The 20,291-nt window shown below is 39.4% G+C and overlaps 2 protein-coding genes across 2 annotated transcripts; one reads left to right on the top strand and one right to left on the bottom strand.

Moving 5' to 3' along the window:
• Window positions 1-139: 139 nt before the first annotated feature.
• Window positions 140-5,096, bottom strand: trmt61b (tRNA methyltransferase 61B). Its single transcript, XM_077579428.1, has 7 exons — window positions 4,139-5,096; window positions 2,687-2,789; window positions 1,286-1,476; window positions 1,119-1,210; window positions 500-702; window positions 358-432; window positions 140-272 (listed from the first exon to the last, which is right to left on the bottom strand). The coding sequence occupies exons 1-7, from the start codon at window positions 4,868-4,870 to the stop codon at window positions 238-240; spliced, it is 1,431 nt and encodes a 476-aa protein (XP_077435554.1). The 5' UTR covers window positions 4,871-5,096; the 3' UTR covers window positions 140-237.
• A 207-nt stretch (window positions 5,097-5,303) lies between these two features.
• On the top strand, window positions 5,304-19,691 carry wdr43 (WD repeat domain 43). The gene is made up of 18 exons (XM_077579305.1): window positions 5,304-5,577; window positions 6,512-6,646; window positions 7,120-7,241; window positions 9,629-9,749; window positions 9,904-10,022; window positions 10,108-10,210; window positions 10,351-10,415; window positions 11,731-11,890; window positions 12,078-12,164; window positions 12,732-12,845; window positions 13,009-13,161; window positions 13,392-13,478; window positions 13,559-13,590; window positions 14,402-14,465; window positions 14,719-14,832; window positions 15,093-15,162; window positions 18,535-18,593; window positions 18,731-19,691. The coding sequence occupies exons 1-18, from the start codon at window positions 5,371-5,373 to the stop codon at window positions 18,869-18,871; spliced, it is 1,953 nt and encodes a 650-aa protein (XP_077435431.1). The 5' UTR covers window positions 5,304-5,370; the 3' UTR covers window positions 18,872-19,691.
• The last annotated feature ends 600 nt before the right edge of the window (window positions 19,692-20,291 follow it).

The following is a 20,291-nucleotide window of genomic DNA, read 5'->3' as shown; positions in this document are numbered from 1 at the left end:
AGTTGACCTTTTTTTTCCCCTCCATTCTCTTGTTTCAATTGCATCATTGAAAGACAATATCAAAAAGGTATTTTTGCTTCTTATTTTTTTTAAAATCTAGATAGTTTGACATAATGTAAGCATAATCAAAGACACCAAAAGCATTTAGACTTGTTCTTTATTTTACGCTTTACATTTAATACTTGCACAAGACCAAAAATAGCGAACAATCTTCTCCATCAGGCTGAACACGGGCAGCTATCTCACAAACTTCCTCAGCTTCACCAGGAATGCTGGAAATATAAGACAAACACTTGTTTAAAAACAACTGATAAATACAGTAAACATAAAATTGAAATTGTGTTAAAATAATCTAACCTGTGTGGCTTAATTGATGTGGGTGAGGTCTGGCAATGTACGGGATACTCCCAAAGGCTGGATGCTCCTTCGGAACTGCATACAGGTAGTATGAATTGCAACTAATAGTGAATTTCATGAGAAGCAAACATGGCAAAGTCACCTTGTTCAGCCTCATCTGAAGTGGTCTCCTCTTCCTTCGGGGCATCATTGACGATCAGCGCTTTTCTGGAGCAATACCGCCCATCCTTTTGAATGGCAGGACTAACAATCCAGTCCCGGACCGGAACCTCGAAGATGCGTTCACACAGCAAAGGAAGCGCTGAGCATCGAAGGCCTTCTAGCAGGTCAGTCACTTGTGTTATACTGGGGGGGGGTTCAGGAACAGAAAAACGTAAACAAAATGTCTGAGGCATATGCAGATGGTGAACAGCTACAAGTGACTAACAAGGTGATAATTGATAGAGGATAAACAAAACTGAAATGTTGTGATACTGTCTATACAATTAGGCTAGTGGTCACATTTTATTTTTCAACAAAGAAGGGTTCGGTGAATGCACATAAGAAACTGGTGGGGTTCAGTACCTCAAACAAGGTTAAGAACCACTGAATTAGGCTAATAGAAACCGGGTGTGCATCACGGTGTGTTTGTGGTTTTCTTCAGGTACTATAGCATCCTCCCACATTCCCAAAAAATTAAGACTTGGGTGTGAATGTGACTGAATTGTGATTGTCGTATGTTCCCTGCGATTGTCTCACGCTTTGAGGAACACAGTACATACTTGGCGAGGTAGACGGTACATACAGCTCCAGGGTGCAGATGTGGAATCACAGTGGGCAAAACAAGCTGTGGGTGTATCAGATCAAGAGCAACCTGCAATAGACATAATCCAATCAGTAAAGCGTTGCTACAAAAACACTGCTGCGGCTTTTAGCCCTTAACACTGACCGCATCGAACGCCCGGCAGGCGAGAAGAGATGAAGCCGTACAAAGGTCAGCTTTATGAAACTCAATGTTATCAGGCCACTCCTCCCCTTGCCGCGCTTTCCATGAGGCCCTCCAGCGCTTGTAGTTTAGCATAGCTCTGCTGAGGTGATCCTCTCTGACGTCAATGCTCAGCACGCTGCCCCTGGAGCCCACTGAGGAAAATTGGAGGAAAACATTTTTTAGGACAGTGGTACTCAAACATTTCATACCAAATGACACCTAAAAAAAATACTTTGCTCTCAAGTACTACCAATCATGACCAATATTAAAATACTGTACAGTGTATTCATCAAAAACAAGTTTTATTCCTAAAAAGTATATTAATATTACTGTATAGTAAATCCACTGTAATATTCCGCAATTTGAAATTACACTGCACTAAAATATACGGTAATAAAAAAATACTTTTACTCAACCCCTTGATGCCGATTGACAGCCATTGATTATTAAGTTAAATATAAATTGTACTAATATAAAAGTCTAAAAACAAACAGTTGTTAAGGATTAAAACCAAATGCATTGCACTAAAAAGGTCAATTAAAGAATTGTACAAGCGCTTCATTTTTAAAAAATCATATTTTACGAGTTTTGCTTTGAGTTTCTTAAATAGATTAACTATTTTCTACACTATTGTAAAATTTAGATTCACTTTTCACAGTTAAAACTTTTGTTTTTTGAAATACAATGTTGATGGTTATATATTACAGCTAGTGAAAACTGCAAATTCACTAACTCAAGGTATTTGATAGGTACATTTTGATTGAATCAATCAAAAACTTAATACAGAAATCATGTAGAAATCGGCATTCTGAAAAGTATGTTTATGTGTGCTTAAGGAATATATCAGCTACACTGTTTGAATTGAGATAAAATAACTTGATCTAAATTATTTAGCTCTAACTGTACTTGTGCATGTGATTCTTTAGTGTACCACTAGAGAGAGCCAAAGTACCGTACCAAACTTTGACTGCACTGGACATGAGAGAATGCACTTGGTGGCCACTCCAGTACACTTAGACTTGCTAAGATAACAATTTGTTTGATTGACATTGTTAGCGAGTGATTTAATAGGCTGATGTGTTCATTAATGTTGGAAAAGGGAACATTTTTAATGCAGTGTGGGTAGAATTACAAATGAAAAAAAAATAACACCATAATATTCTAAGCCCAACATTTTTTTTCTCCCACCATGGAGGGAGCAGGGGGGCTGGTGCATGAATTTATTAAAACAAAACAATAAACAGACAACCGGACAGGATGTAAAAAAGTGGACATTTTCCAAGCAAGAGAGTTTGGTTACCCTAATCTATCTATAGGTATGTTATCCTAAAAATAATGAGTGAATGGTGGGTGCATACCTACCTGCCCGAGACAAAAACAAGGTCATAGCCCCAGACCCAGAGCCTGACTCCAGCACACAGTCTCCCTCTGTGACATCCATCATCATCAGAATAGCACTGGCGTCCTGAGTGATAGAAGCAGATTACAGCAATCTGTGAGCTGCAATTTAAAGGCAGAACATAATCTGTAAATGCAGTGTACTGTATATTAAAGTTGACTTCCACACATCAGCGTCGTTTCCGGCCACTGATGGCCACGTTCCAACCCTTGCGCCCCCCAACCGCGCTCTCCCACCCATCGGCGGGAGCGCGCAAGGCGTCTCAACTCTCTGAAATGCTCGGGACAACTGAGACAGACACACTAGTGTTCTACACACTCGCACCCGTCAACGGGAACACGCAACCGAGGGGCACAAAGGTGGAAGCGCAAGAAATGGGACGCGGCCCACACATCGCAAACAGGAAACGGAAACAAAGCTGATGTGTGAAAACCAGGAAGTCGGAAGTCCCGCCTCCTCCGTGGCATATACCCTATTAGTGTGACAATATTTTCCCACTGTTTGCAAATACGCTCAAATTCTGTCACATGGGCGGGGTGGGGGCATGAGGGTTTCTCAGTTGTCTTACTTGCGTCTCATCTAGCCTCAAGAACCAGAAGTGAATGACAGCAAACTAACATTACATGCGGTATATCTGGTTGTGTTTTTTTAATATATATTTTTTATATATTTTTATTACATTTTCTTGAAACCTTCTTGGGTGGCAGCCAGTTTACTTTGGTGGCCCGCCCAAGTATTAACATGGTGTGGGAAACACTGGAACAATTATAAATCTTATACAGAATATCATCATTATTATTATTATCATCAGTAACAAAGTGATGTAAACATCAACCCACAGAAAGCAGTTAAAACTATTGGTAGCTGTTTATGTCTATGAAAACCATAAACCACATCAAGCCTAGCAGTTTTAGAGTAATCTATGACCAATATCATTTACTAGGTATGGTTAATGCACAGCACTCATTGTATATACTGCATATGAAGGGTTAAGTCAGTGTATATTTTTTTTGGTAGACAGTGCACACGCATAAGTTATAATACTGGCTTGATCTGTAATGCGAGAAAAATGGGAAATGTTGACCGTTGTAAAGCAATTGTTTTATTTTGGTTAAAAACAAAGAATTTGTCCACTTACTGTTGAGAAAATCTTTTAATTGTTGCGCCTCTAAAGGAAATAATTTTACTAATCAGTAACTACAGTATACACAACTATTTATCCTGCTCATCTTTAAAAATATATATATAAATAAGTTAGGGCCACAAAATATATATTTTAGCACTTGATTTTTACTATTTAATTTTTGTCCGATGCAAGGTAAATCCTAAATGGTGGGGCGGCACCATTGTGTCCACTGGTATAATGGGAACAAAAAGTAACACACTGTACTGTATTTTGCAATTGCTGTGTATACCTTTGGGTAGGTGATAGCTGGGCCCCTCTTCATATACAACACATAATCATCCAAACTGGCACGTCGTATGAAGATTGGGACCCCTCCGCTTGTTCTCTGGAAGTGACCTGCAGGCTCCCCAGCTATATCATCATGCAGGATAATCCCCCAGCTGCTCATCAGACGAGTTCCGCTTTGGAGCTGGAACATCTTCTTGAACTCCACATTCTCTTTTCTATGATACTCGGCTACAAGCAGCTCACCATATGCAAGTGTGTTTTTTCGTGGGAGAGTGGGCGGCATCCTTTGTGTTCCATTAAACTGGGATTCTGATGTGTACAACTGTGCAGCCACATCATTGCAGGTGTCTGAATTAGAATCTTTCAAAGATGCTTCTTCTTTTGTGTCTAAACCAAGATTTTGCTGCTGTTTGGGACTCTGCTCTTGCATAGATATTTCCTCTTCATGTGGCTGGTTCTGTTCTCTCAGCTGCATCACCTCAGGGCTCAATGTATCCTGTGGAAGCAGGGTACTTATCCTTTCGAGGGGAGACAGCAGCGATTGTCTAGTTATCAGCTTGGTGTCCAGGAGTTTTGTTTTTGAGATATCGTTGTCATCATTGCTACATTTCACATAGCCTGTTGAAAAGTTTACAGAAACGTATCTCGTTCTGTGGTGTCCTAGCAGGGATGTGTGCATACGTACCAGCCTGGACATAATAAGAAGTCTGGCACAAGGCTTTAGTGTTGTCATCACGTCAAAAATATTTTAATTAAAAAATTAGAAGGGATTAAATGAATTTTTTCTCGCCTAAAAGACTGGATAAATAAAACATCTTTAAACGACGTACCTTGCTAAAATATCAAGTTATAAGAGATTAAGTAAACAATTTGATGAGTAGCATCACTGTAAAGCACTCTTGTGTTTGAGAAGGTCGCCATGCTTGAAAACGCACATAGATGACGTCATAAATCCACGACAGCGCAAAAGCCTCTCCTACCTGTTCTCATCCCAGAATTTAGGTACGCAATGAGTTCATTCACCTATCCAACAATTGTATATACCCTTTACCATTATGTGTTGTGTGTGAGACGCTCAGATAATTTGATTAATACATCTAAAGATAAAGAAGTAAGGAAGTAAAGTGGCAGCCAATCAATCTTGGGCGCACCCTGACGCGTTACTGCGCATGTGCACAACCATTCACACGTGGTTCACGGAAACCACGCACGCAGACACAAGCGCTTTCAGAAATGGCGGACGGCAAAAGCAGCTTTTCGCTGCCGCTACCTTGCGTTTTTTCACCCAAATCACGCCAGTACCTGGCAGTGTGTGCCCAGGATGGAAGACTTCGAATTTGGAACACAGACAGTAAAACACTTCACAAGGAATACGTGCCTTCTGCACATTTGAGTGCCACTTGTACATGCATACATTGGGGACCATGCCGGACAGTCAAGGTACGTGAGGCTGCTATGGTATTCCCTGCAGTTAGCTAAATGGGCTAGCGCGGCCTAAACTCGATCGTCTACAACGTTGTCATACAATTACAGCATTACAGGATCGGAGTCGATGTTTGCAACAAAACGCGCGCGATGATCTCGCAACAACATCCTACTTGCCTCATAGAAGTTTTTCGTGATCGTGTCTGAGACTTAGCCTAATAGCCACGTTAGCTGACTGCTAGCTTTCAACAGCTGCACAAAACGCACATGTTAGTACCACATGGGCTTGTGTCGAGAAAGTGAACTGTGTCTAACATTTTAGCGCTATGCAATTACTACATTACCTCAACAATATAACTACCAAAGCTAAATAGTATTTGATATTATTGAATATGGTACATACACTGTATTTTTTTGGGATAATTCAAAGTATCGCTTTGTAAGCGCTTGCATGCCATTATTGACAGGAGGCTTCAAAAACTCTTGCACCATCGTAAAAATATCAGTAGCATAAATAAATAAATCATTAAAAAATAATGTAACGGTCTGTGGATATCGACATTAATAGTTGTATACGTGTCGTCATATGGCGTCGCATTGCTTTGCGCGAGTTTACTATGGTTCGTAAAAGACAATCTTAAGTGAGTTGCTTGTGCGATTGTCATATTCACCCTCCACGTTGGTGTTATGTGCTCAATATCGCGAGTTGAACTGCTTGCTCTCTTATGCTCTTTTGAAATTCGGAAACATGCTATAGTTGATATAAACTTAGCCCAGAATTATGAAACATTTCATGAATAATGATGTTGCCTTACCTTGCTGGTTTGGCATCACCTCAACAGTAGCGTTGTTATTGATCCAGGACAAACCTCCATATTTATTAATGCCTAGCACATTAATGCAACTGTTTTTCTTACATTGATGTATCTTAATGTGACATGTTTTTCAGGAGGGTCCTCAGAGGAAAAAGAGGAAATCAGAGGCAGGGCAGCTGGAGGAAAAGGCAGACCTGTTGGCGATGGGTACGGTGGCAGGCACAGTGCTCATTTACAGTACAGCTAAGGGAGCTCTGCAGTGTACGCTGGTGAGTTTCAAACGAAACTTCCATGTGTGATCCAGGGTTCCAGACTAACTTGACCCGATTAACCTGAAATTAGATGTCTTGTGAAGTAAATATTCACTCCACTCAATTTCACTATACTACTGATAAATAGGCTGAAGTGTGGAGCAGATGTTTGTCAGTAACAAAAGAAAATATCCAACAATATTAATTTTTAAAAAATCAGCACATTTACTGTTTGCACAGGTGTGAATAAATGAAAAATTGTACTTTCCCTGTCCCAATTTCCAGTCATTCCATTTAGTCCACAGTTTGTAATAGTGTTTTCACCTTTTGGAGAACTTCTACCATTGAACTTATTAACCACGTTTCAACAAGAAGCTCCCTCATATTGGCACACGCTTAGTGTCAAATCCATCCAGTTCCTGCATCCATCCTTCCAATTGTTGTTACATACATTTTGCCTTTTATCAAACTCTTATCATTTGTCCTTTCAGGATGGAGGCCATAGTGGAGGAGTGAACTGCGTTCACTGGCACCCTGAAGAGAGTTTATTGTATAGTGGCTCGGATGACACAAACATTGTGGAATGGGACCTGCAGACAGGCAAGACACGGAGGTCAGTCTAATATAGGGATGTGCAACTTAAAAGTTGGAGGTGGCCATAATTTTTCATCAGCGCTACTGGGAGGCCCACTTAGGACGACTGCACACTTCCTAACCAAATGTATGACGAAAATGCCATTTTAAATACCGAACTACATTCATTGTCTGTTTTTGTATTTTATTTTGTATTGAAACAATGTTCACGATAGTAGTATCTTAATATATTTAACACATCTTTCAATACATGTGTAAAACATTCAGCCTTTAACAACCCAGGGTTTGAACAATGAAAAAATAACCACATACTGTTTTCCTTCTCCAACCCCTAGTGAAAATGGCTCTTGTGCACACAAATGCTGAACAGCAATCCAACATTAAATGCAAGAACTCATTTTGTGCATCATTTCACAAAAATCAACTTTTTACTATTATGATGTACTACGATTGTCCTGCATGTTATTCCGGATTCAAATTTTTTATTTTTTTTAGTCCTTACTACTTTACTTACTACTTACTTTACTTTAGTCCTTTTTAGTCCGTTGTAGTATGTAGGGCAGAATAAGACCCGGCGCAAGTCCAACTAAGCCATATCTACCGTCTAGTGGTGAATGGTGATATTACAACTATAGCATGGAACCATGCTAGTCGCTGAGGGAAAAGAACGAATAGCAAAAAGCCACAAATAACAGACATAATTGCCTTTTTTTAACAACTTTTTTTAAAATAAATTTTATACCAGCGATAAGTGGTTTACGCTAAAAACAAGCCTCCACCTCCCAAAATAATATTCATTAAATATATAAAGAAAAATTGGTGGTAGGTGAATTCACAGGTGCAGAGCCTCAAGTATGCAGCTGTCCATTTTTATTTCAGTTTAATAGATAAATGTGTCAGTCAGGAGTTACATTGGTAATTTATTTTGGAGACCCAACTAGTTGACCAAATGCATAGTATCAGTATCAGGTTAAAAAAAATGATTTCACTAACTTTTCATTCATATTCAAACAATATGAATACTGTATATAGATTTTAATTTATGACTATAATGTACTACAACACTTTGATTTTCAGCATAAACTATGCATTCATACTCCTAAAATTGGAATGTCTGATCTATTTTTTGTTGACATTTACAGTATAACAGTCCCCCCCCCCCCCCACCCCTTAACCTTTATTAAGCCAAAGTACCCATTTTACATTAGATTTATTTCACAGCACATCACCAAATAATGATCCTAAAAAAGAAAGAATACTAAAATAATGATTTTCTTGTCTCAATTTACTCACACATTGACATACTCGGTGTGAGTTTTGGGCCAATTTAATTGAACATTAAGCTGATATTTTCACTGGAAGCAATGATTTAGTCTGCTTTATGAATGGCACCTGGTAAATACAAACTTTTATTTGTATATTCTGCCACCTAATGGAGTTTTTGTTCACTATACATAGCTGAAATGTATGGTAGATGAACTTGTGATTAATAAGTAACTTATTTTTATATATATATATATATATATATATATATACACACAAATTTTGTGAAATTGGATAATTACTTGTGATACCCCTGATGATCTGTTATGACACCAGGTTCCCACAGTACTCTGGTTGGGAATCAATGCTGTAGGGCAGGGGTAAGCACACTCGGTCCTTGAGGGCCGGAGTCCTGCAGGTTTTGGATGTTTCCCTTCGCCAACACAGCTGGTATATGATCAGCTTATCAGCCAGCTCTGCATAACTCAGATAGTGATCCTGTTGATTGGAATGAGCTTGTGTTGGAAAAGGGAAACCTCTGAAACCTGCAGGACTCCGGCCCTCGAGGACCAAGTTTGCCCACCTCTGCTGTAGGGTATGCCACAGGAAGTTATCCAATGTCAGCTATTTGGATTAAATACTTTTTATTTTCTATGCATTTTTGTTTTGTTTTGTTTTGTTAATTTAACCATGCAAATCATGTAGACTACCACTAGATGACTTAAGGTACATAATTAACACAGGTTTCCACTTTTTGTGAATCATTTTGCTAAGTGGTGTGCATTTCTCCCATGTGAAATATGTGCCATGGCTCAGTAAAGGTTGGGAAACGCTGCTCTACAGGACTCTGGCTCAGTTGGCTTGACATGCAACTTCAAATAAATTTGAAGCCATAGTCCTTGCAGAGCAACAATTCTACATAGTGTTTGTTAGGTGTTTGTATGCTGCATTCAAAAGATTCAAAAATTGAGTTGTCTAATTGCTATTGTTAGATTTCCTTTTCATTGTGCCTTTTGTCTGTAACTGCCAAAAGCTTTTGGTGATTGCAAAACGACAATCGTGTAGTGTCATGGGGGCTTTGAAGCAGACTAGTAGGTGAGCAAATGAACATCTAATAAATGCAAGTAAAATTGTTGTTTACAGTAAGTGGAAGGCAGACCGTGCTGCAGTGACGAGTTTGTGTGTGAGCCCGGATGGGAAACTGCTGCTTTCTGCTGGGCAGACCATCAAGATGTGGAACTTGGACACCAAGGAGGTTTACAGGGTGAGTTTTGCCAACTTTGTATCCACGTGTACATATGAGAACGATCAACTAAAAGGATGTAAGAATAATACATTTCCAGCAATGAACAAATGTTTTACTATACCAATTAAACACAGTTGTCACCTAGCATTTGTCTACTTTTCTCCCGTTGCAGAAATTCACCGGCCACTCCTCAGCTGTGACGACCCTCCGCTTTGCCACCACACGACCACCTGACAGCAGCGGTCTCTATTTTCTGTCTGGCGCTGCTCACAATCGACTGCTCAGTGTCTGGTGTGTACACAGACTGTGAACTATACATTACTTGACTTGACACTATATTGTGCTGTGGTACTGACTTAAGATCATTTCAATGCAGGCAAGTACGAGAAGATGGCAAGGACAAGAACTCGGTGGTGTCATTCGTACTGACGGATGAGCCTCAACATATTGATCTAGTCACATCCAAAAGCAAGGAACAGGTCAGAGAATTTACTGAGTATATATTATTAAAATCTGAAAAAATACATTGTCTGGTTAGAAGTTGTGATGTGCAATGGGATGTTTAGATGCAAATCTATGTAGACAAACTCAAAAGTCCTGGTTCTCTCCCCCTTGACAGGCTGTGAGGCTAGCAGTGGTGTGTAAAGATGGACAGCTCCATGTCTTTGAGCACTTTCTTAATGGGTAAGCCCTCAATGCATTCAACTTAACTACATTATTAACCTTTGTAATGCAATATTAAAATGTGTTCACATGTTTTAGTGCTAGACTGCAATCAAGGTTCCTGCATATCCTCAAAAGCCTTCAAAGGCATTGAATCAATGAATCTTGAAACAAAACTTTAATTGCCATTAAAAATGTTAACACATGATAAGTAGGATTTTATGAATGTAAAGTCTCAAATCTCAAAATAAATAAGCATTCTTGAAGAAGAAAAAAGCAAAGTCATTCAATGCCTCTTGTGATAGCATCGTGCAATCACAACAGGGGAGCGAAAGAAACAGTGATGTGGTTTTAGTTGGGACTCTTAATATTGTGATGGTGGTCTTAAATTTAATTTTAAATGGAATCAAAAAAGTCTTTAAAGGTTTTTATTTCACTTAAAGTTGTAGGAATCCTGGCAATACTAATTGATCTTATCTCATGTTTGGGCCTCACTCTAGTTGTTATATTCACTATTTCCTGGGTGAATCCTGTTAAATTGAAATACTCATTAATGGTTTGGGCTGGTTTTGCAGAAGTTCCTATTTTTATCGCCTGACAATCAATATTGTACAGGGTGTAGCTGTAATGTTACTTTATTGATGTCAGGTATCATTATCGGGCTGATACCAGCTTTATTTCAAGCTATCGAATACTCATGAAGGCTGCTTATACCAGAAAAAAAATTTGTCACATCAAATAAGTCCTCCTCGCCACTTGCATTACTCGAGTAATCGATGGAATAATTGATAGGATTATCGATTACAAAAAGATTCATTTGTGACAGCCCTAGTTCGAAGCCTCATGTGCCGACAACAGAATACACATGCGTAGGCTGCATGCAGATTTTGATAGTGGCTTAACTTTGCTAAAAATAATGAAAAAAATAAATAAAATACAAATAAATGAGCAGTTGCTTCAGTACAACACTTGTAATAAGATTATATTTCGCCAAAGAGGTTGTGTGACTGATTTAGCGCCTCCGGGTGGAATCACGCTGTAGAAGTCACAGCATTGCCTGTCTTATGACATGCTAGCATCGGACTGAAGTCACAATCCAGTGGAAATGTGGAAATTCACTCTGACGCCCTAATAACATAACTCTGAGCGTAAAAGTGTTGCGTGAGGCAAAGTGCTCCCTTGGCATTGGTGTGATGTTATTGTTGTGGCTTGAGAGTACTCCTACTGGTATCAGTGTTATCGAACATTCCTATAATGAATATACTCCTTAATTTTAACCTATGTATTTGTAATGCGTCTTAGCTTGTGAATATGATGAGTCCAACTGTCATCGTAGACCCTGCAAGAAGCCCCTGTCACCTTCATGCACGGTGCAGATGTCGGACACGAAGGATTCCCCAATGCCGATCCCCCTCCTCGCAGCTGCCCTGAGTGCCGAGTCGCGGACTGTGATGCTGGCTTATGGCAACTATCTACAGCCTGTAATAGAGAGGGTGGTAAGCGCGCAGGCTGTTGCTACATTGCATAGTCAACTGTTTTATAGCTGAAAAGATGTCTGAAGTCATATTAATTTTTGGCTTCACATGTCTAATCATAGTTAATTAAATAGTGTAAAGTGTATTGATTTGAATTCTTAATGACCTTACCATAACTTTTTCTTTCTTTCTTTCTTTTCCTCTGCAGGATATTAACACAGCTGATAGGCATGTTTGTTTGACACGGAATATTCAGACCACGTTGTCCCTTTCCATCGCATCTACTGTTTCCAAGGTAGCCATCTTGGATTTTACATTCCTACAGTCTACGTTTCAGTGTCCTGTCAGATGTATCACTACATAATTCCGCTCTCTTACTCTGTGGGCATTGTCTAGACAAAAGCCACAATGGAATGGATTAGATCAAAGAATATTCATGGTAGAATGGCCCAAAGTACAGACCGAAATCCCATTGAGCATTTGTGAAAAGCCTTGAAAATTGCTTTTCACAGATGTTGCCCACTCAGTCTGACTACCCTTGAACTATTTTGCAAAGAACAACGGGAGAAAAAAAATCAAACGACTTGTAGTTATAATTGCAGCCAAAGGTGACTCTTTAAAGTATTAATGCTGGGGGCTGAATATAAAAGCACACAACATTTTCAAACTTTTATTAAAAATGTTAAATGTATAGTTGATGTTCCATTTCACATAAAATCTAATTAAAAAAAAGTTTCTGGTTGTAAAGGTGGCAGAATATGTTGTTAATGGGTAAGAAGCATTTTTCAAAGCACTGTAAAGTGCTTGAATAATTGACTGTCTGCGTGTATATGATGAAATGCTTCTCTTATGTCATGCACAGGTGAAAACCCCAATCGTCAATGCCAAAAGCAAAGTGCTTGTTCCTGGACTTCCTGGTCATCAAGCCCCAGTTAAGGCAACAGAGAAAAGGAAGAAAGACGCAGACTCCAAAGAGGTTTGTTGAGTGTACCTGATCATGAATAACAGCTTCCAAAATGTCACATTTTGTCTATCTTTTCCTCCAGAGAAAGAACAACCTTAACAGTCATGTGATTGTATTGAGACACACTCACTGAATTTATAGGCGCATCTCATTTAAGTTCCTGTTTCTTCTTCAGATGTCAATAGCAGAGCGTCTTGGTGAAATTGATCTGCAGTCTACAGCTTCCACCGAAAAGGGGGCTCCTAAAGGGACGCCTTCTTTACAGACAGACAATTTTGCAGTGTTGCTGGTGCAGGGCCTTGAGAGCAGTGACAGCAACATCCTAAATGTAAGTATTCCTTAATGAGATGCTGTGCGTCCACCAGAGGTAGGACGTCATCATGTTTGTTTGCACCGTATAGTTTTTCTCGGTTCCACTTTTTCATTTGCTTTATTGAGTAATCGATTGTCAACATCCATTAATTGATTGTGAATCATACCTTTCTCCATCACATTGCATCGAAGAATCGGTTAAATCTCCAACTCTTTTCATCAGTCTTTTTCCCTTTGCTTTCACAGAAAGTATTTCAAACTCGTAAAGATATGGTAATAAAGAAAACTGTTGCTCGGATTCCCCTCCCTGCTGTTTTACCATTGGTGGAAGAGGTGAGTGTCAGTTCATATTCTGCAAGTGACACTAGCCCTTATATTTGTCACCACTGATTAAGTAAGCATTTTCCTTATAGATTACCAAGAGGCTCCAGGGCCACCCTTTCACGTAAGTACAAGCATAGCATCTGTTTTTTTTTTAGACGCACTATATTATGAGCCAATTGAAAAATAAAAATAAAAATTTCTAATGAGTTCCTGTGGGTTCGTGAAAAATGCTACAAGTGGAATGTTGTCTTTAAAAACATTATCTGAAGTCCCAGCACTTTACAAAGTCTGACTAAACTCTTGGCTATGTCATGAAGTGAAATGATCATTTTGGGTAACTTTGTGTGATTATGTTGACCAACCAACCACAACATTCCGACTACTTGCACAATATATGATACAAGAGTTGTACCAAATATTCTGCCTTTACATTAAACTGTCAATTTGCTAATAAATGGCACACAAGCAGCTGTTTTGCTTTTAGATTTATGCAGCCTATCAAAAATAGCAACATTTATCCAAAAGATGGGTGCCAACATTTTGGCCAGTGTGTTTTGAAATAGCCAAAATGTTATGACCAAGTACAGTTGCATTGCATCGATTTTGCATTTATTTTGACAACTTGGAAATTGTGTATCCTAAATTTAATCCTCTTTATGAATATGCCTTACAATATGTTGATTGTTTTTTATGTTCACAAAAACTTAATAAAGGTGTTTGTGTTAATCACTTTAGCACTAATGGTGATGTGGGCAATTCACAAAACTAGCGTGAAGCTGGCATAGTCTGAAATCCCACGTACTCGTGTCTTATTCACATCCATTTGGTGATTGACTTGTGGCAAGTCCCCTGTGGCTGTGAGCAGGAAAAGCAGAATAGAAATGTAACAAAATAATTCATTTTAACCTTTTTTTCCCCCCTCCTTCTATCAGGGCAGTTCTGATGGTGCGGTGGCTCAAAGCAGTGTTAATGCACCACACATCATACCTGTCTTCGGTGAGTCAACCTGTTCCTCATTTGGAGCTCTGGCATTCTTTCTAAAATGTTACGCTTAAGTGGTACTGCCACTCGGGAAAATTCACCGTTCTCAATGTTTGAATAAAATTCAGTATTATATGTATTTTGAAAGGTAAATAAAAGCTACATTCATTCTGGTTAATAATGACAGTTTCGTTCAAGTGCTTGTTTAGTGGTGCCCTGTTTTTGGTTTCCACTGCAAACCAGAGTAATTGTGTGGTATATCCAACAGCTACCTGACCTGGTTTCCCAGCTGGGAGTGCTTTATCACATGATAGAGAGCAGAGTGAAGATGTTCCACAAACTGACCAAGCTACATGGGAAGTTGCACCTCCTTGTGACTCAGGTCAGCTTCAGCAAATTCATGGCAAAGTACAGCATTGTATCCTTGCCAACTTCACTGGTTGATTGAGATTTATCTTTGCTACTTGACAGTTCTTCAGCTCAGAACACTTTTCTATGTAATAACATTTGTTTGAGCATGTGTACGCTTTTCCATGTCAGTATAGTGTGCCCCTAAAACCAAATGATCATGGCCTCCCAATGTCTTGCAGTCTTTGTGTGACTTGTCCATAAAAACATAACCCTTTTTTTCTTTACCACCAGGTGGCGACAAATACTAACAGTAACAAGGTATCTGATGTTGACCACACAGCCAAGCTGGTGTATGAAGAAGGTAAGGGCATGTACTTATTTTTGTGTTTCTGCTTATTTTTGGTCAAACTTGATTTCTTATGTTTAATATATTTGAAGTAATAATTACTTTATTTTCCACAAATCCTGCTGGTCTCACTGTCAAATTGAATGATAGGGTGAGGGTAGCAGCAGGTGTATCACCTAATTTAAGTGTTGACTACGTTGAATTCTACCTTTTTAAGAGGTCACAGTGTTTCTTAGTTTAAATGGCTGCACTACCTGACTGCTTTCTTATTTGTACAGTCATTTTCTGTTTAGTTGTCTTTTTTGAAGAGTTTTAAAGGTTTATGTAGGCAACGTTGCTCCTCGCACAGATATTTTTTGGTGTGCACTTCATACCAACGTTAGTCCTGTTGCCCGGCAACCTGAACAGTAGCATTCTTGTCTTTTCAGCAGAACAAGGCCCTGCTCTGGTCACTTATTATTATTTTTAATATATTACTGTCCTGTGTAAAACTCAGTGAAGTATCAAGCAGATGCTTATTAGACCATGATTTCCTAATGAGGCAAGCGTGATACTTCATGGAGTAGCCATGGGTTGATAACCAGTTCAATTATTAACCGTGGTTTTAAAAAGTCATGTTAAGTAATTACCTCTAAAAATACCCGTCACCAGTAATAAGCATTTCTTTTCCTTTTTGATGGCACTCCAAAGCAGGTAAACTACTGTTGCAATATATTTGGCTGCTTGCAGAAATCATTTACAAAGCACCTCTTTGAAGATCATTGGGGAGGCCAATGACTTAGGCCTTGTTCAGACTGGCAGCGCAAATCCGATTTTTAGCCCATCCAGGTCGAAAGTGGATGGCTCTTTTGTAGTCTGAACAGTCACAAAGCACCTAAAATCCGATTTTTGCAGGACGGATTGAAACCACATGCGGGAGGTAGTTTCATATCCGACTTGGACAAGATGTGTCTCACTCTGATTAGCTCGAAACACTCAAACGGATTTGACTGTCTATGACGTCACTCTACGCGTGCAAAAACCAATGCGCCCGCGCTTGTCCATATCCAATCGGTCCGCTGCCCCGTCGGCTCCTGTCATGCTTAACCGGAAATCCAGTGACAGTTTACGTTACTTGCGCTAAAGTCGGTCTCGCTACCCCTTCAGTGCTTCACGCGCAACCGGAAATACCGAATGAGCGCCCAGCCATAGCCATAGACATATGGTCGTTAAAAAAGAAGGAGAAAGAAAACGGGGAAAAAACACGCTTGCGGGGAACAGGAAGTACTGAGCGGTAAACGGTGTCACACAATACACGCGCTGGGCGCGCCTTCATTCGACGTCGTTGCTACGGCATCTTTTCAGATGGGTCAGTATAGTGGCTTAGTCCGAACGGGGCCAGATCGGATTTGGACACTTGCTGGACAGTCAGCACATAAAATCAGATTTGAGGAGGAATCCGATTGGAGTCCGATATGCCTGCAGTCTGAATGCAGCCTTAGGGGCAAGCAATTCCCAGCAGGCAGGTGGAGGGATGAAGGCGAGCGCATAAATGGATGCATTTTTGCTGTCAGTTTAATGTGCATTGTCCTTCACCTAGTGATGGCAAAATGAAGCTTCATGAAGCATTTGTGATATTTTTTTTACTCCTCTAGATGGCACTCATGGTTTAAATATGCATGGGTATTTAATCAATTTCTTTAAACTAATAGAAGCATCTAGAGGGCTAACTAAATATTGCAAGTTGCTTCACAAAGTCTCATTTTCTTCCCATCACTAGTTTGATGCACTGTTACACTAAACTTACAAACAATGATGGGGAAAATTAAACTTCATGAAGCACTTGCTCTTCTCGATGGGGCTCTTGGTTTAAAGAAAGTCTAGACTAGAGCAGTGGTTCTCAACCCTGGTCCTCGAGTACCCCTATCCTGCCTGTTTTCCATGTCTCCCACAAGCAACACGTGTTTCAAACGATCAGCTAATTAGCAAGCTCTGCATGAAGCCTGGTAACAATGTTTAGCTGTGTTGGCTGTGAAGACATGGAAAACAAGCTGGATAGGGATACATACTGGGACCGAGGCTGAGAAACAGTGGACTAGAGCAATGGAAACTGATTACATGTTCACTGCGTCTTTAAACCAAGAGCGCCCTTAGGAGTAAAAAAAAAAAAAAAAAAAAAAAGTATCACAAGTGCTTCATGAAGCTTCGTTTGTCAATCACTACTTACAAATATGTGATCATGTTGGTATACTTTTATTTAATCGGGGTGGGGAGGGGGGGCATATGGATGCCCTTTCCTTGATGCATTGCTGAGGTATACTATTGGGAGTTGGTAATGGCTGACACTCAAAATCAAGTGCAAAGAAATTGGATCAGAACATCCCCGTAGTTCAGGCTAATTGGTCTCACTCCATCTTTGTTTGTGACCGTGTTAACCTTTCTGAGATGCTCCTTGTCGATCCAGCCTTGACACTCGCTTGATTAGAATTGGCCTGTTCACCTGATGAATGTTCCTAAGAGGTGTTTAACAACATTTTGCAACTGTCTCAGGCTTTTGTGGTCACTAGTCATGTTTACATGGAGACTTTTTTTGTCATTTCGATTTGAAATCATTCCAATTGAAGATTTGTGGTCACCTGTTTACATGCGATGTGATCCGTTATTCAGATCAGCCCCGCAGCAGCTGTGAGACGGGCGGATCATTCGACATTTAGCACAGTAGTTGTGATAGTTTAACACTTTTATTGAAGCAACATCTCGATAAAACCACATTCCAAGTACTTTAAAACAAGTTCTCTCCTCGCGGATGAGCTCTTGTCAAGATGCCGCCATTTTAATGGCCGGAAACGACGACATCATGATCATGACACAATTACGTCAAGACAGTGCTTGCGCATACCGGATGCAGCTTTGCCATTCCGACTTGAGCTGTTTACATGACGCTTGTTCGGATTGGCATAACCCGCCACTGTGAAACCGATTGAAATTGCAATCGGATTCAGTTTTCATTCTGATTGGGGAGCATTCTTATTCCCATTGGCTATTAGGCTTCATTCTAATAATAAAATAAAATAAAATGTCTATTACATTGTCCGTTGAATGTTGGTTGATTGTGTTAAGTGGTTAATTTTTGTTTTTGTATACACATTTTACACAACATTCCAACTTGTTTGGTTAAATTTGTATTTCAATGTGTAACAACAAAATGACTTAACCAAGGTGCAACTTTGTGAATGGGTATGATTTGTTTGCAATGAGTAATTCCATTTTGGTGTGGTATCTTGAATATATTCAAGGGGAAAAAAATAATTTGAGACATCTTTTTTGAATATGGCCACAGATGTTTCTTCTGAATAGACAAAAGCGTCCATTCTTAAAATGTTTTTCCCCTCCTTTTGCCTATAATAGAATCTTCAGATGAAGATGAGGCCTCTGGTGCTGAAGGTCTTGCGGATGAAGACTCAGACGTAAGTTTTGGCAAGACTTGGTAGTCCTTCATGTGAATGTTTACAATTAACAGTGCAGTTTTGTTAATGACTACCATTAACAACCGTTTCTTGCTTGAAAATGTGACTCTTACTTGCTGTTTATTATTCATCATTAGAATTGGGAGGAGGACGAGTTGATGGAAGAAGACAAGAAAGAGCAAATTGAGCAGGATGAAGAGGATCCTGACAGCAGAACAGATTCCAAAGCGAACGGGGAGGAGAACATGGAGCACGATAATGAGAGTGAAGAAGAATGACAAGTCAAACACAAAATGGACCTGAAAGAGTTATATGTACTTTCATTTTAGTTTCATGCTTTTTGATTTTATTATGAAAAAAAGGGTGTTGTTTTACACAAACGAGGGACGTGATGTAATTAAAACAGTTTGGCGTCCATCTTATGTTCAACCTTCGGCACTGTCTTTTACAGTCAGAAGGCTGCCAACCTGAGGAATGGAGCAACACATTATGCATCGTTAAGTTAATACTGGCCAACTTTTTCTTTTCTTTTCTTTTTATTTTTTTATTTTAAAGTGTGCAGCCACAGTTCATTGTGGCCAGATGAGGTTATAAATGACTGATAAAAATAATTTGGAGCTGTTTCCAGGTTAGTCAGCGTTTTTACTGTTCTGTCATCCTGCAATCTATACAACAGCATATTGTTCTGCTGTGCAGTAGACAAGTTGGCACCTTTATTGGTTGACTATAACCACACTTGCCAATTTGTGCCTGGTTCTTGGCGCTCGGATGTAGGCTTTTTATGTACAGAATACTGTTTGATCCAGAGGTGGACTCAGTAAGACCATACATTTTGTCCCTACACAACAAATTGTAAATCTGTATGTACATTAAGTGTTTGTATGAGCTCTTTCCTTTAACAACTATCCCGCAGAGGTCCTTGAGATTAAAGGAACTTCTGTAAGTCAAGTCTTCTGAAGGCTTTTCTTTATTTCCAGTTTTACACGCGTGATGTGATTCTCATTTTTAAAAATCAGTCATGCCAGGACAAGTTCTGATATCCGCTGTCTCAAAACCAAACCTGGCGGTAAACGGAAGAATAAAATGTGATCAACAGACTGTTTTTTGTTTTGTTTTTTGCATGACACAGTTCCTTAGCCCATTAAATATTAGACTTAAATTAGAGGAAAACATGATGTAAACATTTGTATAACTAATACCTTAATATAGGGATATAATTTACATGTATGCAACAGGTTTCCCAATGCTGCACAAAAGCCTACTAGTGCCATTTCAAGTGTGTATATCAAGTTATAGTAGGCAATAATTGTTGCAACTTGCAAGTAGTACGCAATAATTGTTGCAACTTGCAATTGGCTTTTTTTCTTTCTTTCAAAGTCTTTGCTTCACAATAGTGAACAAGTCGTTCTGCCCCCCCTAACCCAACACTATTTCAAATCCACATGCGCGGTAAGGAAGGAGCATAACATTGATTTGATTTACTACAACTTGTACCTAAATGCTGCTGGTGTATTAAACATTTTACACAATTGTTTCTTGTTAATATTTATCTTGAAATGTGACGCCCTTTTGAGAGATTTTTTTCTTTGTGACGTCACGCACCCATGGTCAGGACCGTCCTGCTGGAGGTCTGTGACTAAAGATAAATTTGAAGTCTTTGGATCTGCAAAATTGCGAAGTGTATAGTGTTTATTATTT

This window comes from Vanacampus margaritifer, chromosome 1, assembly GCF_051991255.1.
Source record: "Vanacampus margaritifer isolate UIUO_Vmar chromosome 1, RoL_Vmar_1.0, whole genome shotgun sequence".
Lineage (NCBI taxonomy): Eukaryota > Metazoa > Chordata > Actinopteri > Syngnathiformes > Syngnathidae > Vanacampus > Vanacampus margaritifer.
This window is presented reverse-complemented; position numbering and strand designations above follow the sequence as displayed.

What these genes read in the sequence shown, in the direction of transcription:
- wdr43 (XM_077579305.1), top strand. Translation starts at nt 5,371, where the DNA reads ATGGCGGACGGCAAAAGCAGCTTTTCGCTGCCGCTACCTTGCGTTTTT. An exon ending in CAGACAGGCAAGACACGGAG is followed by an intron (nt 7,242 to 9,628) that starts GTCAGTCTAATA and finishes TGTTGTTTACAG; the next exon opens with TAAGTGGAAGGCAGACCGTG. An exon ending in TTTTACCATTGGTGGAAGAG is followed by an intron (nt 13,479 to 13,558) that starts GTGAGTGTCAGT and finishes TTTTCCTTATAG; the next exon opens with ATTACCAAGAGGCTCCAGGG.
- trmt61b (XM_077579428.1), bottom strand. Translation starts at nt 4,870, where the DNA reads ATGACAACACTAAAGCCTTGTGCCAGACTTCTTATTATGTCCAGGCTG. An exon ending in TTCAGATGAGGCTGAACAAG is followed by an intron (nt 433 to 499) that starts GTGACTTTGCCA and finishes ACCTGTATGCAG; the next exon opens with TTCCGAAGGAGCATCCAGCC. An exon ending in ACATCAATTAAGCCACACAG is followed by an intron (nt 273 to 357) that starts GTTAGATTATTT and finishes TTATATTTCCAG; the next exon opens with CATTCCTGGTGAAGCTGAGG.